At 38.9% G+C, this 27143-nt stretch overlaps 1 protein-coding gene across 3 annotated transcripts in view; it reads left to right on the forward strand.

Annotated features, from left to right (window-relative positions):
* The window catches only part of LOC128868654 (putative uncharacterized protein DDB_G0285119), a 62273-nt gene that overhangs the window by 1577 nt on the left and 33553 nt on the right, over nucleotides 1-27143 (forward strand). Inside the window, exons 1-2 of one of the 3 annotated variants that reach the window (XM_054110973.1) lie at nucleotides 6027-7320; nucleotides 17226-23452. In XM_054110973.1, coding sequence (XP_053966948.1) covers nucleotides 19757-21568 — 1812 coding nt within the window. In that variant the 5' untranslated portion in view covers nucleotides 6027-7320; nucleotides 17226-19756 and the 3' untranslated portion in view covers nucleotides 21569-23452. Of the gene's footprint in view, nucleotides 1-6026; nucleotides 7321-13369; nucleotides 13791-17225; nucleotides 23453-27143 lie in introns of those variants that run through there. The other 2 variants (XM_054110972.1, XM_054110970.1) reach the window with 2 other exon arrangements.

Consider the following 27143-nt stretch of genomic DNA (forward strand, 5'->3'; position numbering starts at 1 on the left):
AAATGGCAAAGATATAAACTTCCGATTGGACGTCAAAATGTGTGCATAGACATGTATCTGATTCCAGTAAAGCTAACTCTCTTTACAGTATGTAAAAGTGGATTACCATTTAATCAATTGGGTTTTCGTCAAAAATCGTGCAAGGTTAGATGCACAACCAACGAGAGATGGGCACAGCTGTGAATCAGAAATGGAACCAAATAATGCAAACTCTAGAGAATATCTGCATATACTCAAGATTTAAAGCTATCTATCGAACCGGATACTGATATGCATTTTTTTCATATCCTTGTTCACTCCGTTCGGGAGCATAGGACCCTGGCAAGACTCTTCCATCGTACACGGTTCTGGGCTGTTGTTTTTGTGCCGTCCCATATGAAGTCCGCATCTGCTAATGCGCGCAACATCTACCTTCGCCAAGTGATCTTTGGCCGACCGCGACCTCTGTTGCCTTGCGGATTCCAGTCCAGTGCTCTGGGAATGTTACCTGGTGGTTTCCTGAGCGTGTGCCCATCGCCACTTTCTGCATTTGATTTGTCTTAGAATGGGCTCCTTGTTCGTTGATCTCCACAGCGCCTCGTTGCTGATGGTGTTCGGCCAGAATATTCTACTGATGCGGATGCATTCATTGACGAAAATTGTAGCCTCTGTGTGATGGTGTTGGATACCAGCCATGTTTCACTTCCGTACAATAATACGGACATCACATATGAGTGGAATATTCGCAGTTTAGTGGACTTTTCGAACTAGTCCATACTGTAAGCATTCGCTCGAACACCGCCCTTGCTTTGTTTAACCTGCAGTTAACATTTCATCTGATATGTGCAGCCGAGATAGCGGTTAATGATATACAACACAAATATTGGAGAAAGGAAATTTATAGTTATGACAGATTCTGAATTAGGCCGACTATTAAGCAATGTAATGTACAATGCAGATTTTGGCACCTCTTTTCCAACGACAGCAAAAGTAGTTGCGTTTAGCGAATGACTTAGCTCTTCTTGTAACGGGCAAATATCTAGACGACGTTGAAAGAATTATAAACGCCTTCTGTGAAAATACTCAACAGTAGATGGCGCCTTTAGTTAGCCGAAGCAAAATCAGAAACGGTCTGAACTAGTAGTCGCAAGAAGACAGAAACGGTAGCTTTGGAAATGGAAATGCTTTTATAAAATCAAGTATGTGATTATTGAGGATAGGCCAAGCTTGTGATAACACGCGGAATATGCTACACATAAGGCATCGACAAGTAGTAGCTCACTATCGAAAGCACTTCCTAATGTTGACGGCGCTAAGAGCAGTAAAAGGCTACTGTTATCAAACGTTCTGAGCGTATCCGTATTTTATGGAGCCACCGAAAAGTCACACTTGAAAACGGGCCCCACGACCGCACGCACTCAGCTGTGTATTTGCCTCTCGAACGATTCAGTAATGGGGTGATATTAGGTTAGCTCCTACTCGATATTCTCGCGGACGCAACGAAGAGAGTCTAGGTAAGGATAGAGAAACGAAGGAAACATGGTGAAAAAATTCCGACTGTTAACCGTTTCTCAGCGAATATGAAACATATGGGTTATAACAGCGGTTTGCTTGCGAAACAAACTGAGATTGTGTTGATGTTATATGAAAAAAAAAATCGACGCAGTCCTCGTTAACTTTGCTTCGTTACTGTCTGAACAACGAGTGATTGGAGGAGTGTGTGGTTACATGCGAAATGAGTGGGCAGAATTCTGCTGTTGAATCCTCGGTGACGTGACTGAACGTTAAGCTTGGTAATTTATCGTCCTTGGGAAGGAAAAAACAGTAATAAAATCTTAGAAGAGCAGAAGGTTAAGTTAGGTTAGCCTGATTGGCATTAAGCCACACCTAGATCTTTTGGTCCCTAGCGATACCAGATGGGGACCGAAGAGAAAAAAATAATATCTGCTTATATTTGGCAGGAATGATGGGATGCCTCAACCTATAGCAGTTGGACATACACCTTCCGTGGATCGAATAGTGGCTACAACGAAAGCATTGTAAAGTAAATTTCCATTTAACGCAGTTCTTGAGGAAACTACACGGTGACATTAATAAGTGTCAAATATACAATGAGCAGGAAGACCCGTAGCACGCGATTTTCAAACGAACTCGTTTTGAAATTGAGGGTCAATAATTCAATAGTTGACAAAGACCTGAAAGCGGATAGCATTCTAGACGAGATGTTAAAGTCCAAACCGCTATGGAATCGTAGTATGTGACACTACATACCGTCGTATGTGATGTCGTAGTAAATATAAAACAGGGGCTACGAATAGACGGAAGTGCGCAATAAGCTTAACAGCTCCGTTCAAATAAAAAAAAATCCCATTATATGTACATACGAGGGCGGGTCAATAAGTCCATGACTTTTTGTATTTCTAACCTCTTTACTGAAAAAGAAATACTGCTCCTGTCAACAGGCATATGTCAGTTGACTCCTGTCAAAATTTGAACGTGCTGCGTCAGTTAGCATTGTGTTTTACAGCTACAGTCGACCACAAACGCAATCGTGTAACAACTTCACAGGAAGGTTTGGCGTTGTTTAATCGCAATATGGAGGAGTTTATGCGCCATTTTGTAACCGTGGACGAAACTTGGATCCATCACCACACACCAGAGACCAAACAACAGTTGAAACAGTGGGTTTCTAAGGGTGAATCGGCTTAATAAGCACACGAAATTCAGTTTTTTTAATTTTCTCCTTAAATTACTGGGTAGTCTGATAAAGGTAGCTGTAAAACACAAACTAACTGACGCAGCAAGTTCAAATTTTGACAGGAGTCAACTGACAGATGCCTGTTGACAGGAGCAGTATTTTTTTTTCAGTAAAGAGGTCAGAAATACAAAAAGTCACGGACTTATTGATCCGCCCTCGTATGTACGTCTGCACATACACAAATCTATATATTATATACAAAAGAAAGTCATGTTAGTTACACTATTTATAACTCGAGAACGGCTGAACCGATTTGGCTGAAAATTGGTGGAGAGGTAGCTTAGAACCAGGAAACGGACATAGGATACTTTTTATCCCATTCGAACGCGTTTCGTGATAAAATGTGGTATAACAAAAACGCATCTGATATGGAATAGCAAAACGCAAATGACAGTAGAAAATGAAAATGAAAGTAGAAAATTTGATAATATAAATTTTGTCAGAAGTACATAATCACAGTAATTTGTATTCTCTTTGAATCATCATTATCAATGCCGCGACCAAGACGATCAAGTCTTTCCCGTCAAAGCCGTAATGCAAGAAGGATACGAAACATTGCGAATAAAACGACTGAAGAAGCACAAGGAATTGCCCGTGAAGAGCGCCGCGTTTGTATGGCTCGACTTCGTGCTTCTCAATCACAAGAGCAAAGCGAGGCAGCCCGTGAAACGGCTCGGTTGGCAATGCGAAGTCGTCGAGCGAATAACAGAGATCAACAAGTAGATCATTTTCGACGCACAAGAAGAGAATTATCAAGTGCTGATTTGAATCGAGCAGCGTTTCGATATGATTGCAACACTGATTACTGCTTGCATCCTAGCGTTTGCATTGGACCAATGGACGTTGTTTGCGAGTATTGCGGCGCATTGAAGTTTTCTGGAGAAACGCCCGGATTGTGCTGCCTTAGTGGAAGAGTGAAATTGCGGTAGTTTATTAGTCAGGTTAGGAATGCCAGCGCTAAATCGTGAAATGAATCACGCATTTAATTGAGAGTTGGAACGGGAACGTGAATATGATCACCAGGAATTAGATTTAGTAGCTCAAACGAATGTACCACTGTGAATCGCCAACAAAAAGAAGTTTATGATACATTAGTGAAGGCAGTTGATGATGGTTTACATTTCACTGATGCCCCTGGTGGAACTGGTAAGACATTCCTCATGTCAATAATTTTAGCCACTGTTCGTGCGAGATCCAACATTGCGCTTGCAGTTGCTTCTTCTGGACTAGCAGCCACATTGTCAGAAGGATGCCGTACGGCTCATTCAGCATTGAAATTGCCGTTAAATCTTCAAAAAATTGAAGAACCAACATTAATATTTCAAAAAACTCTGCAATGGCCAAAGTTTTATCAGCATCGAAAATCATCATCTGGGACGAATACACAATGGTGCATAAACGTGCATTAGAAGCATTTAACCGGACATTGAAAGATAAACGCAATGACTGGAGATGTTTTGGAGGAGCAATGATTTTACTGTCTGGCGACTTCCGCCAAACACTGCCAGTAATTCCAAGATCAACGGCTGCTGACGAAATAAACGCTTGCCTCAAATCATCGAATTTATGGCGCTATATGAAAAAACTTCAGCTGACAACAAACATGAGAATGGCATTACTTAATGATAAATCTACTAAAGATTTCTCTGAGCAATTACTGACTATCGGTAATGGTCGAGTACCTGTCGATGAATCGAGCGGATTGATTTCATTTCCTCAGAATTTCTGTAACTTTGTTTCATCGAAAGACGAACTTATCAATAAAGTATTCCCAAACATCATTAATAACTACAAAAACAATGAATGGTTGAGTGAGCGAGCAATTTTAGCGCCTGAGAATAAAGATGTATGTAGATGACCTAAACTACATAATTCAAAATGATATCATTGGAACAATGCATTCATTCAAATCTATTGACTGTGTAACAAATGTAGATGAAGCCACCAACTATCCAATTGAATTTTTAAACTCCTTGGATGTGCCTGGCTTACCACCGCACAATTTACGCCTAAAAGTTGGCTCCGTAGTAATCATGCTTTGAAACATAAGCCCACCAAAACTTTGCAACGGTACGCGTTTGGTAGTAATGAACAATGTGATTTACGCGACGATACTCAAAAGAAAATTCGAAGGTGAAGAAGTTCTCATTCCGAGGATCCCGATGATCCCAACCAATGTTCCGTTTGAGTTTCAAAGACTTCAATTTCCGATCCGTCTTGCATTCGCCATGACCATTAACACATCACAAGGCCAATCCCTGAAATTTTATGGTCTTCTCACATAGTCAATTATATGTGGCATGTTCACGGGTCGGAAAACCATCTGCGTTGTTTGTTCTTGCACCTGATAATAAAACAAAAAATGTCGTGTATCACAAGGTGCTTAACTGAAGAGTGCAATCTATTAAAGCTTCATTGAAATACTTGATTAATAAAAAAATTAACTTATTGTAATAAAATCAAAAATCCGCTTTTTTATTGGCTCTAGGGCGGAGCAAAGTTCGCCGGGTCAGCTAGTTTATGATAAAAGGGGCACAAATGGGACACGAACTTGAGAAAACGAATGAGCAATGCGGTGGCTTCTTAATAATCGCTACACCAGAGCCGTTTCCGATATCCGCGGTTACGCTGGTTTTTTAACTTGCAACTTACACACAAACATTGCAACATTTGCCATGCAAATTTTAACCGCATACAATCGACGTGATAACGAAGTAGGTTGTTGTGTGACTACCATTTGGCTGGTTCCGGACTCCATAAAATATCAGATTATAGAAAAAGTATTTACTAATAATATTCTTGCCTCAAAGTGAAACTATTTTCGTCGGAAACTATTTTCGCAAGAGTCGTCAAGCCTTCAGCCTTTGCTGCTAGTTGCTTTAATTGTGTAATATCGGGGCTTGAGGACTTAAAATGGCAACACAAAACAGACAATTGTTGAAATGATTTTTTACGACGGAATGAGTGGATTGAATAGGCTAGACGTCAATGGTGGCTTGAATATGTCAATAAATCGATTGTTAAGTGAGTCGCATGGCAAGTTGCCCCATCTTGTTGGAACTAAATCTCGTCGATGCATAGCTGACTCATTTTTAGAAACAAAAATTCAATGCACGGCAGGTCCTTCCTTTCCTCTTTGGAAGTCATTTGTATGAAGTCATGTTCCATATTTAATGGTGAGGTTTATACCTTCTATTCAAAACAAAACTCAATAAAAATTATTGATGCGTCTTTTTATTTATAGCCGAATTGAAATTCTAGACGCTATATGGACTAACCTGTACCGAGTCGAAGTCGAATTTCCGATTTTGTTCGACTACATCTTTAAATGGGCGCATTTGGAAAAGTAAGCTTCTCAAGTTAAGCACCTAAGGAAGAAAGTAATTTGATACACAGTTCCTTGGACTGCAATAAGCCGAAGCGTTAGGCCGCATTCTTTTTACAATTAATTAACGCCATTGGTGATTCAGTGCAATAGAAATAGTATTTTATGCAAGATTTGAGCGACTTTTTCTAAAGCAAAAAAATTCCCATAAAGAAATTTCAAAACAGGAAAATAAACAAAAGAATATAAGAAAATGAATAAAGCTTGTCTTGAGAGCACTAACATGGTGATAAAGAAGCAACAATAAAAACAATTGCAACCACACCAGCAGAACGAGAAATACAAAACGCAGAAAAGCAAAACAAAACAAAACAGAAGAAGCAAAAATAAAAACAAATAACTAAAACTTGCACAGCTGCTTTTTGCCAATGCATTGTGCCGCCAAGCAAGACTCACAAACACATGCACATATACATATATGCAAGCACAAATAAACAAGCAAAGTGAAAGAAAACGCACGTCGCTGAAGAAATACACTCACACTTGTAAGGAAAAATGCAAACATTAAATAACACAACAAAACAAATCAAACGAACACCAAAAGAAAGACCGAAGCACGAACAAAACAAAAAAGCACCAAAGGCACATATACATATGTATGTATGTGTATGTAAATATTATATCTAAATAAGAGTATACATACATACATAAACACAAAAATCGGATATACAATCTAAGAATCATAAAATTAAACAAAATTGAGTCTCACGAGAATAAATGAGAACATCCCTAGCAGCTAAAGAGCGTATGTGGCTTTGGAAGAAGAGAACACTCTGCTGTCGTTATGTTGGCGTATAAAAATAGCACGTAAATGGCAATGCCCTTCTATTTCTGACTTCCCTGTTGGGGGAAAAGCAAAATACAAAAAAGCAGAAGCGTCAGAAAGCCAAGCAACCAAGACACAAACAGAAATGATATAAATTTAACAACAATAAGAGCAACAACAATAAAAGAGGCGACAAATGCTCAAGAATAAGTTGCATCACTCGCTGAGCCAATAATCGTTGCTACGCGACGAGTGAACCATTACTACTCACCAACATTATCACGACCAACGATACGTATACGTTACATTTATTTGTGTTCTTTGCTGAGTGTGTATATGGTGAGAAAAGTGCGCGCGTAGGCGCGTGTGATTGTTAACTTGCAGTCTGCTGTAATAAAAGCACGTGTTGACTATGTTGCATTACCGAGTAAGGTAAGTCGGAGAAACAAAACTAAAAGTGGAATTGAGTAAGAAGAGAGAGAGAGAGCGTGTGTGAGTGTGAGATCAGAGAGTGTAGTAGCGCGCTTATACAAACGATTTAATAACAAAATATGTGTATGTGGAGTGAAGAGAGGTGTTATGGGAATGTGGAGTAGAGTGGGTTGGATGCGAAAAGCGAGAGGCAACAAAAAAATTAATAATTTTAAAAGAGTTTAAAAAAAGTATATGTAAATATTGGTAAAATGCTAATTTGATGTGGTAATAGTGAGCCGAATCAAATTGTGTGAGAGTGTGTCTAAGTATATGTGAATCTTTTAAAGCAGTTAGTCAGTCAGCAGGCAGTACGTAGGCATTCCTTTCCTTCACTCATTCGTTGGGTAAGCTCCGTGCTTAACTTGACGGCGAAAGCCGGTTGAATGACTGGAACTGCCTGCTCTTGTTGTTAGATGGTGTCAAGTGTTCGGAAGATTGTGATAACAAGAAGCGTGTAAAAGCGCGTATATGTAACTTCATATGTTTTCATGAATATGTTTATATATACTCGCATATGTATACATATAGTGGGTGGTTAAGTTTCAAGGGCCGGTGTTGATTTTGAATAAAATACAATTTTTTTAAGAAATTATTGTCATTTCTCTTTATTATGATAATATTGAAATGGCTCAATTACGTATGGAATTAAATATAGGTCAAATGGCCGCCGCGGCCTCGGCGGTACACCTCCATCCGATGGTCCAAATTTTCGATGACGCTGAGGCATAATTGAGGTTCTATGCCATTAATGTGTTGAATTATCTCATCCTTTAGCTCCTGAATAGTTGCTGGCTTATCGACGTACACCTTTTCTTTCAAATAACCCCAAAGAAAGAAGTCCAACGGTGTCGTTGACGTTTAGGTGTGGTTCACATTCCACATTGGCCCTTGAAATTTAACCACCCTTTATATGTTTGTATTTGTAAGCAAGCTACCCAATTTAGACAAAACTGAATTTAGAGCTAGTTAATTAGAACCATACATAAAATGTTTGTAAAGTATGCGAGAATGTGCTTGTGCTCATGTAATTAAGTCACTTCCACTTTTTAAGTATACGCAAGATTTTTCATGCGAAACTTTTTTCGTTTACATTTATAAAAATATAATTCATTTTATAATTAGATTATAAAATGTTAATATAAATAAAATTATACATTCCTAACTTTCAAGGAAAAACCTTCCTAACAAAAAATTCCTAGCTTTATACAATAATTTATCAAAATTCAAAATTATCATCAAAATTTCCAACTTTTTAACTAACTTCCTAAGAAAAAGAAATTACAAAAATTTTAAAAAAAATTTATCATCAAATTTGCAATTGCTCATTTATTGCTCACTTTATTTTAGTAAAACTGCTAAGAAATTGCGGGGATTTTTGATAATTTGTTTTTTATTGAGAATTTTCTCCATATAAAGCGCATGATCGGAAATCCTCGGTGTCCTTGTGCACTTGCGCGTGACATACAGCGCGCATATTTTGCGCTCGATTGTTATTTTAGACAGCAAAGAGGCTTTACTTTAAGGTTTATACCCCAGTAGCTAATGGGAAACTTCCGAGTGTGAAAAAACTTCTAAGATTCTATGAACAATTTTTTAAAACTTCTATCTGATATCTGAAAGTAGCATAAACTTCTAGTACGGAGGGGGCATATAATCGTATATAAATGAGTAAGTAGTATATATTTAGAAAGCGACACAATTTCCCTGATAAATTATTGGACTCCACCAAACTTAATAGACAAGATCAGCACGACAATCTGACGACAGTCTAACTTAGACGATTAAGGTCGATCCTCTCATAATGGTATCAAAGCGGTGCTTTCGTGCTACTTGGGGAGTACCAGAGTGGTAGTTCAATCCTTGCACCTGCCTAGCCTAGAGACCTCTGCAGTTTTATATATCGTAAAGGGTTTTCCAATAACAGCTGTTATTTAAATATATAAAAGGCTATCGATGCTAGAGATGATTAACCATTTTTTATGGCCGGAATTGGATGGTATTGATCTGGACAACGTTTATTTTCAACAAGGCGGCGCTACGTGCCACACAGTGATATTTGCTTAACACTTTGACCTCTTTGTCAGTCAGCGGTGACTGACACTGAACTGTTCCAGTGGAGCCGTATCAATCACCGGTGACTGACACTCATGACTACTTTTATTTTTTTATTTTGCACAAAAATGCTCGAAATAAATACAAATATTTATATTCCTAAATATCCTAAAATAAGCCCCGTTGGCGTTCAAAGTTAGGGAAGCAACTAAGTCTAGTACTTACGTGTGCATAAGTATGTCTATAAGTATGAACAGGAACCCTGCAGTGGAAAGCCATACCGCTCAGCAAGCATTCTAGTTCTTGTACTGGGTGTATTATGAAAGAAGTTATACAAGTTCGAGAGTGACTAGAACTTTACCAGTTGCAAAAATGAGCAGTTAGAGGGATAAGCAAAACAGATATTCTGCTAGCACTATAAATAAGCATGTTTTGAACAGTAAAGATGGACGAAATTAATTACCGGATTAGAGGAGTATTAGTTGATGAAATCCTGAGGCTGATAATTGACATTTCGTGGGGAATTGGTAGGCTAAAAATACCACTTCTAGCATTGAAAAAATATGGATGTCGCACTACTTTAACTTCAAAGCAAACCGGTAGCAAAATAGTTCAGAACCAGTACGTTTGACTGCAGGCATCTCAGCCAATTTGGAAGCCAACTCAAATGTATAAATATGCACACATGGAGGCTTACAAGCATCCACTTTTATTTTCTTTTATCCAATTTCAAATACATACACATACGTACCTACAAATGTACTTATACCTACTTACCTGTGCATAGTTTGCACTTCGGCATGCGTGCACAAAAGCAATAACAATAAGTGTGACAAATGTACCAGTGCGAGTATAACGAAAAGCAACAATTTATATAAAAGCATCAAAGGCATGTGTGCACAATAAAAACACAACAACAAAAGAAAAGCTAAACGCAGCGTAACATAATACCGCAGCAACAAAACTATCAAAAATCAACACAAAAAAACAAAAAAAAAAAACAAAAAAGCTAAAGTAAAAATGCCTTGATTGCATATTTATCAGCGTTTTGCTTGTTTACTTGTTGTTGCTATTGTTATTGCCGTTTTTTTTGTGTAGTTGTTTCTCTGCTGCAGCTGCTGCCTTCATTCGTAGTTGGTCGCCGCTCATCGTTCTCCATCGTCTACACCTCGCAATCATTCGTTCGTTCCATGCGTTCACGAGCTTGTCAATAAAGATTCGTTCGCGTTTTTCTGCTGATTCTTGCTATACGAGTACAACGCACTCGGCGTAAGCAAAACGAACCCACACGACCACCACTATGCATTCGTTGGCAGCGACGCTTGTGGGGAGTCGACGCTGACGTTCATTTGTGGCTGTGAGCTTTCGCAGCTAGCAGCTTGGTTGCGGAGTGGCACTTAGTAGCGTTTGCTTTTTTTCTGATTTGGATTTACGCTATTTTTTATGTTTCGCATACAAATGGTGTTGCCAATAGAAGTGGAAATATGAAGATGTAGATACATTTCAGATTATGCTATGCAAAGTCATCAGTTTTAACAAGCTGTGTATGTCATTTAATAATTAAATTAGAACATTAACACTTGTGCTCACATAAGTAGGCCACTTTAACTTTAACTTTGTTAAGGGGGTAGTATAGTTAATTCGTAGTAAAACAAGCATATTTTTCGAAATTTTTTTTGTCGACACAGTTGATTTATTCAAAATTTTAAAATTACTTCATTATAAAGTCATATTTAAGGAATATTGTGTGAAATTTTCATTGATTTTTATGAAGAAATGAGTTGGTGGCAGCGAATCTTCGCGGACGTCTCATAAAAAAGTTTGTCCCTCAGAACTCATTACTGGATCAACTAAAATCAAAAAACCAAATTGATTTCATCAGCTAATAAAGTTTCGCAGGTAACAACGTCGAATTTTTTTTTTTTTTTTTTTTTTTTTAAATTTTTTAAAGCGCTTTGAAGTCAAAACACCGATTTTTCATAAAAAAAACTTGAAAACTTTGTTGTTTTAAAATATGACAAAATTTAAAAAAAAAAAAAAACTCGACGTCATTACCTCGTGAATAAAGTAAAGAAACAAAAAAACCAAATTTGAAAAGAATCGGTGCAGTAGATATGAATCTACAGTGGACACCGACCGTAAAAAAGGCAAGTGTGAGAAAAACGCGTTTAAAGATTTTCGGCAGCGTGAAATCCGGTTGGAGAGGTAGATACTTAATCCTTTGTGTCTTTGTCAATTTTACTCTAATGCACTTCAAACTTTCACACAATAATCTTAAGATGTTATAGAATAATTTAAAAAAAAAAAAAAAAATGAAAAAAAAAAAATACCATACTACCCCCTTAAGTTTTAATAAAAAGTATATACATTACAATTTTCAACATCGCATGAGCAACTTTAAACTTATACTTTATATCACTAGACTTGAATAGGCTATAAAACTGCATACTCAGAATTTTTTTAAAGTCTCTTAAAAAAAGGTAAAAATGTGTATCACAGTGTTCTGAAATTTTTTAAATATTTGGCGGCCGCCGTAGCCGAATGGGTTGGTGCGTGACTACCATTCGGATTCACAGAGAGGAAATAGGTTCGAATCTCGATGAAAACACCAAAATTAAGAAAAACATTTTTCTAATAGCGGTCGCCCCTCGTCAGACAATGTCAAACATCCGAGAGTATTTTTGCCTGAAAAAGCTCCTCATAAAAATATCTGCCGTTCGGAGTCGGCTTTAAACTGTAGGTCCCTCCATTTGTGGAACAACATCAAGACGCACACCACAAATAGGAGGAGGAGCTCGGCCAAACATCCAAAAAGGGTATTCGCGCCAATTATATATATATATATTGTGAATTTTATGCGAAGTTTAGAACTTTGATTGAGAAGTGTTTAGTTATGAAATAAACTATATTTTTATTAAAAAATTAAGACAAAATTTTAGCATAAAAAACACAAAGTGAAGCTACTTTTGTACTCACTGAAGTATCTCATCATCTCAGGCAATGGTAAACTTTTGAGTGTATTTCTGCCATGAAAAAGCGCCTCATAAAAAATGTCTGCCGTTCGGAGTGGGCTTTAAACTGTGGGTCCCTCCATTTGTGGAATAATATCAAGATGCACGCCACGGATAGGAGGGCGAAACACCTAACAGAAGTGTACACGCCAATTATTATTATTTTTCTTTAATGAATCTCATATACTTTCAGAGCTTTGTTCATAGAAGCTTTATGCGATTTTTTGGTTATTTATTTCAAATGACCTCATAGAGTCTCTTGAATTTTTTTTCTTTCTCCGGCCCTACTTAGACTGGGACCCGAATTTACTCAATAGTACCGTAGCAAATGAGGTCTTCTATACCTCCTTTAGCGCCTGCAAAAGTTATTTTCCTTATTATATTGATTATCCATTCCTAAATCTTGAGTGCGGCATTTTTCGAGCAAATGCTCTTTTGGGGTCTTTAAGTCTTTTCACCACACAATTCTTTGGTCTGCCTCTTACAAAATGATATGCAAAATTTCTACAATTGCTGAGGATACTACATATTTAGCATGACGACCATGACGAACCAAGAGCGGAAGTCTCTTATAAACATATCAAAGAACTTGAACGCATATCAATTAAAGTCGGTTCATGCATTCACATACATATTCTCCGATGTCCTGAGAGTTAGCTTAATTATAATTCCCATGCATTTATCTGGCAACTCAATACCATCATTAAGCTGAGCTCTTCATTTAACTACTAACACTAAAAGCGCCAGAGTACTAGCGCGCCAAACGCCCAGACCTCAGCGATGAATATCACCGTCGCAGTCGCGTTTTGCAAACCATCGCTACAGCGAGCGTGAATCAGGTATAGAATCGCGTCTACGATTGGATTTACCAAACGATCGAAAGCGTATGCTAACGAAACGAATGACGACGACAACAGCTGCGGCATCGTGCAAAATTGTAACACGAGCAAAACGAGCGACGACGCCGACGACGTTGGCTCCAAAAACAAACCAACAAAAAAATAATAAATATTAGAGAACCCATCAACTGGTGGCGAACGAATAGCGTCGAGCTGTGAAACAGCAACTACAATCAGTCTTCAATGAGCGTTCGCTTTTTGAGTTACTGCAAACGGTTGTTGGTTGGGTCCTCCATGCACGCGGTCGACACACGCAACGAAAACCAACGCGCAAAGCTACAAGGCGAATAACGCCTATGCCGTTTTAAAATTCTATTAAATATTTATTACAATTTAAGTAGTTGTAACTAACTAATGGCCGCAAAGAAGCAACGGAAGTGAACGATGAAGTTGAAATGATGAGTGCCAAGAACGAACAGTGTAGTGCAGTGAATTATGTATGAAGATGCGTGCGTAAGTGTGTAAGGTGAGTAAGTAACGGCAAGCCAAAAGAAGGAGAGTTGAAGAGGGACAGTGGGAGAGGAAGAGACGAATGAACCGCATTGAATCGAAACGAAACGCATCGTGGCTGAGAGGACAGCGGAAATGCAATCAGTGAGCTAAGGCGAGGCACTGGTTGTGCTTATCCGAGTGTGCGTGTGTGTGTGTAGTTGAAGTAAGGTGGCATGCAGGCGGCAGGTGCGTGCAAAAATACTACATGAATGCGTGAATGCAGTGCAGCGTAAGCGCAGTGTGCAGCGCGTGCAAGCGATAAATGAAGGATTGCCGCTTGGCCGCAGCTTGTTTTGTATTTTCTTGAATTGAAGTAAATCATAAAATTGCAGTGCATAAAAAATTTTAATAGCATTACTTAACACACATACTCATACATGCAAATGTATGCATGGAAATGAGTAATTTTGTGCTGTAGTGCAACAATAAAATTCCCACAATCATCTACTACATCACCATAGTATAAAAAAAGCAAAAACACATTCATTATCAAGAGTATTTCCATTGTTGTACTACCAACAACAATACATCGTATCTACATACGTATATAAATACATAGCGCTTCACTTACAGCAGCTGGCCACCAATTGGCGATCAATCGGTTTTCTTCTCTCTCGTGTTTGTTGTAAAACAAGTGTTAAGTAAGCGCATACTTGACGCTGAAATCAACAATTACAACAATGCCAGTTGTGGAAGACAAATAAATAATAGAAAAGCACACTTCTAGTTACATACATACACTTGTATGTGCTTGTCGACCGCGCGTGTGACTTTACTCTTCTCGTCGCTCAAAAGCTCACTCGCCTAGCACCATGTGTTTGCATGCCTGTACCGCTTATTGACTGCTCGACTGGCGCACCAATTGGTTGATTGGCATATCCATGCGCAACTTGATTTGCAACTAAGTTTAGATGCCAATTGGCCGATTGATGATGACAACGTCGTCGTGCTGGTTGGCTCCACTGGCGATTTCCACTGATCAAGCGACGCGACGATTGCCGATAGACCAACAATCAATATGATTAGAAACTAGTGTGCGTGAGTACGTGCGCAGAAACGCAAGTGACACAGCTGGAGTCACAGCAAGCGCGCAGAAGTGGGTACAATAGAGAGAGTAGGGAAGAGGGGTTGGTTATTTGTGGAAGCAAACTGCTAAAGTAGAGTGTGGAAGTTATCAAAGGAATTATTATAATCTAAAATCCAGGGAATAATATGAAGTAAATGTGAAATAAGGAGGAGGAAACAATGAAAATTTGTAAAATAATTTCCAATTTCGAACTGTGTAGGTGAGCCACGCTTAACAGTTATAGTAATAATTAGCGCGTACACTTCTGTTAGGTGAGCCCAACACCTATTTGTGCCACAAATGGAGGGGCCGACAGTTTTAAGCCAACTGCGAACGGCAAATGTTTTATGAGGCGCTTTTTCATGGCAGAATACACTCGGGCGACCCTCGTTATTTCGCTCATCAAATACTTTACGCGAAATACTTTAGTCCGAGTGCATACATGCTAAAAAATCAAGCTTTTAAGATTGCATAGCAGCAACAAATAATGCTAACAGCTTTTCCACTCCCAGGTTGTAAATTTTCCAAACCATTCAAATAAATTATAAATGAGCGAGCAGCTGAAATTCACTTACCTTAACATATTCCTGGCCGTCCTAATTAATTAAAAGTTGCCTATAGAAGAAGATCAGCTCTAAAACGCCTCTGTTTTTCGGAAATTATCAGAATATTTCCACTAAAAACAATTTGAGTTGGTTCACTGCCTGTTATATGACTTGGGCTTTAACTCGAACTCTTTTAGCCTTAGAAAGGGCGCTCAATTTATTTCATCTCATTTTTTTAGAACTGCGTCTTTATATCCCCAATTGTTTGCTCTTGGAAACCGCCTGCCCTAGTAGGTCTTATTCACCCTACTAATCCGACTCTTTATTTCTCCTTTACCCATAGCTTTTCAGAAACCTATTGGACTATATGCGCATCCTCTGCTCTAACATACCCGACTATCTCTGTTGGATAGTCGCAGCTGTGGTATTTTAGACGCAGCCTAGGCAAGTTGGAGGCTGGCTTTTCGCCGAGGTCTAAAGAACTGGTCCTAAAATGCGATCCATGATAAGAAAGGCAAGTTTTTTCGCTCTCCAATTTCAATCCAGTACAATGCATATCACATGCATATCGTATGGTAACACAAATGACATGCCAAATGTGTTCATAATTTACTTAAAGGTTTGGCATTTACGAAATGGGATGCTATACGCTTGAACAAAGTTGGGAAATATTGAAAACCTATTTCCAAAGTGGTGAGTCTTCTTCTTCTTCCGCGGTTACAGTAAATGGCGAGCGTCACCGTGACATGCTCAACGAGTTTTTGTTTCCAAAAATTGAAGAGGATGACATGGACGTCATTTGGTTTCAACAGGTTGGTGCAACTTGTCACACTGCCAAAGTTACACTCGAACTTTTGGCTACCGTTTTTGAATTCCGATATCAATTGGCCGCCTCGGAGCTGTGATTTAAGCCCGTTGGACTATTTTTTGTGGGGAGCCGTTAAGGATAAATGCTATGCGAACCATCCAGAGACGATTGATGCTTTAAAACACGAAATCGAAGTTGCCATTCATGAAATTGGAGCCCCAACAATCGAAAATGTGCTTAAAAATTGGGTTGATCGAATGTCCAACTGTAAAGCCAGTCGTGACAGTCATTTGAACGATATTATTTTTCATTCATAAATGACAATGTTCAATCTTCAAAATAAAAAAAAAAAAAAATTATTGATTAGTTTTTTTTATAGCCGATTCAAAAAGCAAATTTTAAGTGGCCCAACCTATATAATTGGTAAAATAGGCTCATAAAAGTTCTTCTTCTGAGATTGGCAAGCAACATTAGGTCGTCTCTTCTTCTTCTACTTTGTGATTGGCGCTATAACCATTTAACTGGAGTTTAACGAAGCGCGCCAGTCGTTTCTTTCTCGTGCTAACCGGCGCCATTTGGACACACCATGTGAAGCCAAGTCCTTCTCCACCTGATCTTTTCAACCTAGAGGAGACCTTTCCCTTCCTATGCTACCACCAGCTGGTACCGCATCGAATACTTTCAGAGCCGGGGCATTTGTATCCATTCAGTAGGAAGTCTCTGTAAAGGCTGTAAAAAAATCGATTGCAAATATTTAAAGAGAGATTAATGATTCTACTCCTTTCTTGCTTTTAGCCACCGATTACTTTCGAAGATTGCCAGTTGTTGCTTTTAAGCCTGAAGTCAGACGCGATTTGGAGAAGGCACTCCGCCCAGAGCTTTTTAATTTTTTAGCGATGATTTGAGCTTCATTAAAAAATATTTCAATAATTGCAACCATATAAGATTAAAATACCAATACTGACCAACGTTTTTTTTGTTTATTTGTAGAATCAAAGCAAAATACGACTGAAGCCTCGAGTGTAGAACGATTCCAACGGAAATTTAAATAATTCATAGACACATAAAAAATATTCATAATCGTAAAAAATGCCAAGCAAACCGATTCTTTATATGCTACAATATTAAAACAACACGCATTGGCTGTTAAAATAACAACAACAACAATCACTTAAGCAATACATTTAATATATTATATTTAAGGCAACAGCAGCAGAAATTTCATGCCAAGTATAAATTGAATAAGATTAACTGCGAACATTGGAGCATGTGAATAAAGCAACAACAACAAAATTGCATCTCATCAACTAAACAAAAAAAAACAAAAAATAAGAAACCATAAAATTTATGCGTTCGCTGACGTTTTGCAAACCGTTAGAATTTTTCACACGCTCTGGGCGCTAACATAATGGCAGCACGGTGAACGCAGAGTCGCAATCGGACTGAACAAGAAGTGGATGTGCACCAGTAGGAGGCCACAACACGCAGAGGGGAAAAGACGTCAAAATAAAGTAGCCAACAGCTAAGTTCATTCTAAGTGCATTGGCGGCCATTTACAGCGGCCAACAAAGAGCTATTGTGTATTTTATATACCGCTGTGGGATCTATGCGCGCGTGTGTGTGTGTGTGTTAGTGAGGTGCATAAAAAGCGCAAACAAAAAGCAACACGCGAAACCGGTTACTTGTTGCAGTAGTATTGAACCCTTTCGTGCAAAAAATAAATAAACAAACAAAACAAAAAGACAGCAGGTTATTAGGCGGCCACGGCCAGGCCTGACGGAAGGCAAGCGGTGAATTTCGGAAATTCGCAAAACACAAGCAAACAGCAACAGAAACAAAAACAAAAACAAGAAAACAAAGAGTCAGAACCAGTCAGAAGTTAAAAGTTGTTTGCTGCTAAAGTCGAAAGGAAAAAAAAACAACGAGTAGCCACTGCAGTTTGAGCAGCGGCGCGACCGCAGTAAAACTACCAGCAGTGGTGGCAGTGGAGCAGTAGTGGCATTTGTGGCAGCGCGACGACAACATCGTGCAAATCCCAAGAAGCGGAAATCGAAACTCAAACAACGAAAAGGAAAACAACAACAAAGCTTTAGCTCTCAAGTAGGCGAGTGCATACTGCCGACGGCTAACGAGCAAATGAACAAATAAACTGAAATGCGACACTCTGTGTTGGCTGATTTGGGGTAATGAAAATGTGATGCATTTTTTACAAAGTTGACATTAAATTTTTGCCTGCAATGCGCCGTAAATTGAGAAATTAATTTTAGAAAAGTGAATGGAACGTGAAAACGAATTGTGAAAATAAATAGTGCGACTAGGGAAGACAATCAATTGAATGTCAGTGGAGAATTGTGAGGAGAGAAGTGTAAAAAATGTGAGCAACAAATTTAGTGAAAACGAAAGAAAACATTTTTAATACGATTTGCAAATAGTTTTGAATAAAAAATTTTATAAACGGAAAAATTCGATTTTTTCGATAATTGACTCTATAAATTCTTAAAATATTAAAAGATTGAAGAGAAATTAATTAATAATTTTGCGAATTAGTAAAAGAAATATTTGATCCTTTTATTCCTGCATGGAACTTAGGGCCTCCTAGTAAAAGATGACCAGTAAAGTTTATGCTGCTGCCGTTGTCGCGTTTTTAAGCAAAAATTTACACAACAAATAATGCAATAAAGTGTTTGATATTTTCATTTCGGTGATTAAGTGAGCAAACATTAACTAAAGCGATTGCGTGTGTGAAAATTAATAGAACTAATACAAAAAATAAGAAGAAATTAATAGCGCCTGCCTAAAAGAATGAATGATTGAAAATATTAAAAATAAGTGCATGAGAATTTATTATTCGTGAAATTTTCTGCTAATGCATGCCCAAAAATTTGAGATAAAAATAAAAATAAATTGCGCGAAATACAAAAAAAAAAAACTATCCGTATGAAATTAATCGTTCAGTCGCTCTGTGCCGTGAAACTTATATTTTAAAGCTGTGCGTTTTCAAATTATTGCATAGAAAAAAAACTGAAAATGATTGCTTAAAAACATTTAAGAAAATTTAATTCAAAATTGCATAAGATTTATTATAAAATTTATTCGCAAATCCATTGAAAATCAGTGCTTATTTGTGTAATGTCATGAAATTACAAAAAAAAAACGTGAAAAGTGTGCGATTGTAAGAAACAGAAATTGTGGCGAAAAAGCGGTAAAAAACTGAATAATGTTTCAATGCGCTGTTTTCTTAAATAAAATTGTGACTTTTCACAACGAAATTTTACTATAAGAAAACGTGAATTGATTTGAAAAACTGGCGCAATAGGAAAAAGTGCAGCATGTGGCAAGGTGCTTGAAGTGAGCAGCTACTCCGACTATCGCATAAAAATAACTGTGAAGTAAAAGTGTTTTGATTACTTTGACTCAGTGCGTTAACTTTGCAAAGTTACTACGAAAAATAGTTGCATGTAAATGCTTCATTGTGTATGTGTGTGTGTGTAAGTTAGTTTCGATTAAGTGAAGTGAAAACAATGTCTGCCATCTCAAAAACCACAGCAACAACAGCAACCAAATCAAGCAATAACGCCAACACTACTGCCACCACCGCCAGCAGCACCGCCACTAGCATTCCCAACAACAACAGCAGCAGCAATAACAGCAGCGGTATTCATACTAGCGTACGCAGCAAAATAAACACTCCTACAAATAGCAACAACAACACTGCCACAATAAATACCTCAACAGCCAATACATTCTCGTGCATAAAGACAGCTGAAGCCACTCCAGCAGTGCCACCACTTTCGCTATTCGACCAGCTTAAGAATAGCGCAAATCTCAATAACATCAAATGCAGCAACATCAACAGCCTATTCAATAGCAGCAAATTTAAAACCCAAAAGAATCTCACCGATTGGCGTAGATTTGCCGAGGATGATAGCAGCAATAATAGCGACACCAGCAGCAGCAGCAGTAGCACTAGCAGCGGTGTCAGCGATGTCGGCCTCAGTCGCGGCTTTGGCGCTCATATTCGTTTGAGCGAAAATTCGATTAAAGACTCTTTTCAGCAAAAGTTTGTTGCCTCCGTTTTGGGCAACAGCAGTGAGAGTTTGAAATCAACGAAAAAAGACTCGCCGCAACTGGTGGCCGTAAAACTAAGCAATGCAACAATTAGCAGCCAGAATAGCGCTAGCAAAATGAATACAAAGGCAGTGGAAGATGCGTCGCCTGCAACAAAGCCGCTTGCGGGCGCAACAAATGTCGCCGACAAACAAGAATCGGAGGCGTGTAGCCACATTTTAGATCTCACTTTGCAGCCCACCAAGCGTAATATGAGCCTTAGAGCGCCAGCAATAGCAACAAAAATAAACGCCGAGGCCGAGACAAAGACCAGCAAGCCAACACCAGTAGATATCACCAAAAACGCCACAGCAGCAACAGTTGTGGATAAGACAAACAGTAACACCTCCATTAAGGGCAACAACAACAGCAATGGTGGTAATGTTGTTGCGCAGGTCGATAGCAAATTGTCCAGCACAACCGCAAACGCCCCCAATGTAGTTAATCAGCCTGTTCAGGGCGAGAGGGAAAGTGTCAGTAAGAATGTCAACAGCACTGGCAGCAGCAACAGCAACAGCAACAATAGTCTCGGCCACAGCAGCACTAATTGCGTGTCAACATCATTGACGAGCGCGAGCCAGCAACAACAAACACAAGAAGAGCAGGAGCAGCTGCAAAAGCAAATAAAATTCTCGATGCCGACACTGCCACCGCCCTCAGCAAGCACGGCTGTGGCATCTGCAACGAGGTCTGCTATGGATAACAAAAACAAGCCATTGACTGTTGGTGGCTGCGTGGGTATTGTGCGTGGCACTAAAAGAGGCGCCGGTGCCGCCGCATTAGCAACAACAAGTGAAGCGGGGGAAACTGCCACCTCAATGTTGAACCATTTCACCACACCTGCATCGGTGGCCCCAATGGCGGCACATTATTTCGCACAGAACAAACGACAAAAACAAGGCACGCCCACAGCCGCAACAGCTGCAACAACAGCAGCACACTTTTCCACTGGTTTGCTTAATGACCAACAACAAAAACAATACATGGAAAACTTGAAAGCCCTACTCGATTCCGATAAGCTGAGCTCGGTTTACGCGCATCATCAGAATGGCAACGATCTCAAGGCCGTCGTCTATTCGGCGCTTACGAGCGCTTTGTGCGGCGGCAATAGTGCAACGGCGACAGCGGCTAGCAAGCTTTTGGCTGCCGCCAATCAGGCAAAGAAGAAACGCAAGAAGAAGCGGTGCACGGATCGATGCGATTCATCGGAATCATCTGACAGGTGAGTGACACAATAAAAACCGAAGAAAACTTGAAGACAGCTAAATAACTGGGGTTGATTTTTTTTTCAATTAGAGCTGCGTCAAAATTTCTATTTTTCAGATAGGTATGCAGAAATGACCACAAGCTTTTCTTTTATGCTGCCTAAAAAAATTATGGCGAACTCTATTAAGAGTATCTCATTACATGAATCCATATCCTTACTTGTGCTTAGGGAGGCATAGTGAATTGAAAGCCTTAAGACGTTCCCTGTCCGCTGAGCCACATATGGTTCAGTAAACGTGCGCCTGATAAGCACTGATACGTTCCTGAGCCATATGTGCGTCAGAGAGTATATGAACCACACGTGTTTCATGAACGTGCAGAAGCAAAAATGTCCCTCTACGCTCATGGACCATATGTGTTTCAGGTAGAAATACTCTACATCCGTTTTTTTTTTAATTATTATTTTTACTAAAGCTATCCTATGACTACAAAAAAAAACAAATTATTCAAAAAGCCCTGTTGGACTTGTCGGTCAATTTTGCATTTTTGTATTGGGACAGGGAAAGTGTTAAAGCGTTCTTCGAAAAATATTTTTTGGGTTAATGTTTTATAGTCTTGTTTTTTTTGACACCCTTGCCGTAAATGAGCGATATGTGCATATCCATTGTTAGGTCAGAAAGATTAGGTGCGCAACTAAGTTCCTGCTGTTTGTCAATAGATGCCGCCAGCAGTGGGTGCTAGTCGATTCTAGCATAACCTAAACGTCAAAAACCAAGCTTAGACATATCGCACCCTAAATACAAAAGGGTCACAACTCAAAATGTACTTCTGCTCAAATATGAACGAGACGTTATCAATAAAACGGTCCGCGGATGACATATGGCAAAAATAAATTTTTTGTTGGATGGTAGGACTGTTATAAGCTTACATGGCAAATTTCAGCGTGATATGTCACATAGTTTGATTTCTGTGCTACTGTAAACAAGTCAAGCTCGAGTGTGGAAAATTTTGAGTTGTGCCCCTTTTGTATTTAGGGTGCGATATGGTAAACAAACTGCTTCGACACATTAGTGATTTTGTTTTACTATCATATACTTTTGGTTTTGTGAAAATGTCTGTTTTGTGCCGAACAATCGTCATTTGCGGGAAGTGCTGATTTTCCGCTTTCATTCGGCTGAAGCGCATCGAGAGCTACAAAAAGTATATGGAGATGCTGCTTTAAATGAAACAACGTGCCGAGATTGGTTCCGTCGCTCCAAAGACGGTGATTTTAATGTTGACGACCGTCCGCGTGAAGCAAGGCCAAAAACCTTCGAATTCGCTGATTTGGAGCCATTGCTCAATGAGGATCTGTGTCAAATGCAAGAAAAGCTTGCTTCAGTATTAGGAGTTACCCGCCAATCCATTTCCAAACGATTGCATGCTTTGGGAATGATTCAGAAACAGGGGACTTAGGTTCCTTATGAGTTAAAACCAAGGGATCTTGAACGGAGTTTTTTCGCTTGTGAACAACGGCTCCAGCGGCAAGAAAGGAAGGGTTTTCTTCATCGCATCGTGACGGGTGATGAAAATGGATTCATTACGGCAATCCAAAGAAAAGAAAGTCATGCGAGAAGCGGACGCAATACGCGAAGAGTCATGAAGAAGTGATACTACAGCATGACAACGCTCGGCCTCGCGTTGCCAAACCCGTTAAAACCTAGTTGGAAACACTGAAATTGGAAAAACTACCCCACCCGCCATATCCTCCAGACATTGCGCCGGCCGATTATCACCTGTTCCGATCAATGGCACATGGTCTAGCTGACCAGCAGTTCCATTCATATGAAGACATCAAAAAATGGTCCGTGGATAGCCTCAAAAGATGAACAGTTTTACCGCGACGGTATACGAGATCTACCAGAAAGATGGGAAAACGTAGTAGGCAGCGATGGGCAATAGTTTCAATGATTCACTGGTAACCATTTTTTCAGAACAAAGTTTTTCATAAAAAAAAACAGCGAGAACTTAGTTGCGCATCTAATAGCAACCCTCGTATATTTAATATTACAAATTTGCTTGCGTACTAAATGTATTGCATATGCCTAGGCGCAGATATACGAGTTTTTCGAATTGAAACTGAATAAAAGCTCAAAGAAAAGTCTATGTTTTTTTAAATTTCCAACTATAAAATCCCTTTTCGTTGAACTGTGAAGTATTACGTTCCTCTTCATATCTGAACAAAATAACTAACTCGTTTATCACTCCCGTCAACATTTCGTCTTTTTTCCTCCAGCAACTTTTATTGCTTATTTTTTCCTATAAAAAATATGTTTTTTCCGAAAATTATTTAACACTCTCTCCTTAAGTACTACAAATAAATTTTAAGCCACTCAAACACACACAGGTATAAGGAGGAACACCACGGAAACCTGTTTACTGTGTGGAAAATAAATATTAGCCATGACTTTAATGGCACTAAAGAATGACCAGTCAGCCAATCGTAGAGCATTGAATGCAATTTAATTTTATTTATGGCGCATGGCTGTCGATTTCCCGTGAGAGTGTTTACGATTTGTGTTTTTCATTTTGGTTCTGCTCTAATTTTAATGTGTTTTTATAGCAGCTGGGAGGGATTAGCGATGGAGCAAGCATGCAGTTTGCTCCAGTATATAATAATAGGGTGAGCCAAACAGTGTTTGAAAATTGTGGTAGGGAAAGACAAGAAATGTTTTGTTTGCCAAGATGGTCTTCTTTTAAATTTCTTCAGCTTTCTTTTATATTTGGAAATAGAAAATAGGCGCTCGACGGCGTTTAGGAAATATTCATTTTGAGAAGAATTCGGAAGGTATGGCCAATGTCAGACCGTTAACCAACTCTCAGCGAATTCGAAGGAATCAGCTGATTGGCTGACGTCACTGGGGTCATGACAGCAGTTTATTTCCGAAAAAAACCTGAGATTCTGTTGATGATATTCGAAAAAAATCAACGCTGTCCACTCTCATGTTACTTCGCTGCCATCTGAACAACGACTTATTGAACGAGTGTATGAATGCGTGTGAAATAAGTGGGCAAAATTCAGCTGCCGAGCACCCGGTGAGGTTGCAGCCGAAGTTGCTCGCACAATTTTGCTTCTCATGATAGGAGATTGACTAAACCTGGTAACTTATTATCCTGGAACGGAAAATATTTTGCATTGAGCATCAATTGGTAGCCTAATGCATGCATTTTTGCTGTTGTGCCAGTGCTTTGCGTGGTGGGAATATATATATTTTTTTATGCCTCGAGTGGATGATCTGATCATTGATCATCTGATGATCAAACTCTGATCATTTCAAATAAATCGATGCGAATGAAATCAACTGCGTACAAGAAACTGCAGCCATAACCTGGTTGGCCAACCGATAGACCTTGACTTTCTTCAGCTTCGTTTCACCACTTCGTTTCACAAATCCACTGTCTTGCCGATTCGCTGGTCTCTGGTTTATGGTGGTGAAACTATTTTTTGGCTTCTCAAATGTGTTAAAACACTGAACCATGCACCGGATCTGTAGTATCTTCAAGTTCAGGTTCCTGCATTAAATATCAAAACGAACATTTTATCGAATACTTCTTGTGTAGTTTAGATGATTAGAATTTTCCTCAGTAAAAAGGTTGTGTGCACTCTTTAAAAAAATGTTGCTCTACAAGCAAAATATCGCATTGGAGGAGACAATTTCAGGTGTCCTCAAATTCAGGCGCTCGTTGAGCCATCCACGTATGCGAGCTAAAATAATTTATAAAATTCGAGCTAAAAATAATTTACAAAATTGCTAACCGAGACAATTTATTTACAATATATTTGCCGTTATACCTACTTTTGTATAAATTATTTGCGTAAAATAATTTTTAAAACTACAAAAGTTGCAATTAAATTAAAGCCATAAAGACAAAGCAAGCAACACATTAGCGTTTATTAGATGCTTGTACTATTTTTTTCCAAATTAGCATTTCACAAAGAGTGTCCGCTCGTCCACGTAGGAAATATTTTTCATCTTCCGCCCACCCGCTCATAAATGCATCGGCAACTGTCAGCACTTGGAGGCTATTCTCCCCCATATTTGACTATCCACTCGAAAACAGTCATTTCCTGATGGCAACTTGCCATCAGCTATGCCATTGTTGTTGCTGCTATTTAAATGCATACTCATATTGTTGCTTGTTCTAAAGCATCATTATTTTATTGTATTTTATTGTACGAGTAAGGGAATGTGTGGGCTTTAATGCGCTCCGCTAGCTACGAATTGCGTTTATACTGAAAAAAATGGTTGCGCATACGCCCCATCATCTTATTGCATTACACTCATACAACCATACATATCTATATATATGCGTGTGTAGCTGCTGGCTACGGGGGTGGTGGTTCATGTCAATTTGTCGCTCAGCGTTGCCGATGAACAGATATGATTCGAGTTGATAGACAAATTGCGTACTCACGCTGCCAATTCGATGCAGTACTTGGGAATGCCTCACTGAAAAGAGGCCTCGTCTATGCAGTCAGCCAAGCAGACTACACTGCTTTGACCATTTATCTGCATCGCCTGTAACTCTTTCAACTCATTCGGTTATATGCGGTAATTGCGGAAATTTGTCTATAATTAAAAATTTTCCATATGGGAACGTCAAACGGCAACTGAAGAGTTGCGCTGCAGCAGCAGCAGCGTAAAGTGATGTGTTAGAGAAGATAAAAGCTGGAGAAGATTGCGGTTAAAAAAAAATGTGTACTGTTTTGGGGACTGTCATATAACCTTTGCGTGAAGATTATTGCTTGTTATACTAAAATAATATTAAAATTATATTAAAATCTCATAAATTAAAAGCCAGTCTTTAATTTAATTGAGAAAACGGGTTGTCGTTGGTCACTATTTTTTTTCTAAAAAGCAGGAAGTCCAAAAAAGAACGTATGGTGTTGCCACCATTATAGATATACTTAAGCTTTTAGGTGGGTCTACACTAAAGTACTTTTACCTAACATTTTTATAATATATAAACACATAATTCCCTTCTTAGCCACTACTGGTTCTCGTATCTTTGGTGGCTATAGAATATCACGTACAACAATTCTTTTACGGTGTTCTATGAATAGACCAATTTTTTGGCATCCTTCCAGAAATGGAAATACTACTCAGGTGGACCTTAAGCCATCGTTTCAAAAAGTTATATTTATTAATTATTGGAGAAGGAAAGTCAGAAGTGTTTGGTGCTAGAGGTAAAATTTCTCCTTTGAGTGCGCTTTTCTTCTTCTTGTATGTTCAGCTTGTGTTGCGCTTAGTAGTAGGCTTGAATAAACTATAATTATATACTTATATATATTTCACTCTTACACCCTTTATTGGGTGTGTGCCCGAGCTCCTCCTCCCATTTGCAAATGGGTTTTATGAGCTTTTTCATGGCAAAATTACACTCGGAGGTTTGCCATCGCCTGAAAAGGAGGTACCTATATGAGAAAAATGTATTCTATCAGTTTGGGGTTTCATGCACGGAAATTCGAACCTGAGCACTTCCGAATGGTGGTCAGGCACCAACTCATTCGGCTACGGCGTTCACTAAATTATAAACTATTCGCAGTTAAATCCA

Source organism: Anastrepha ludens, chromosome 6 (assembly GCF_028408465.1).
Source record: "Anastrepha ludens isolate Willacy chromosome 6, idAnaLude1.1, whole genome shotgun sequence".
Taxonomy (NCBI): Eukaryota; Metazoa; Arthropoda; class Insecta; order Diptera; family Tephritidae; genus Anastrepha; species Anastrepha ludens.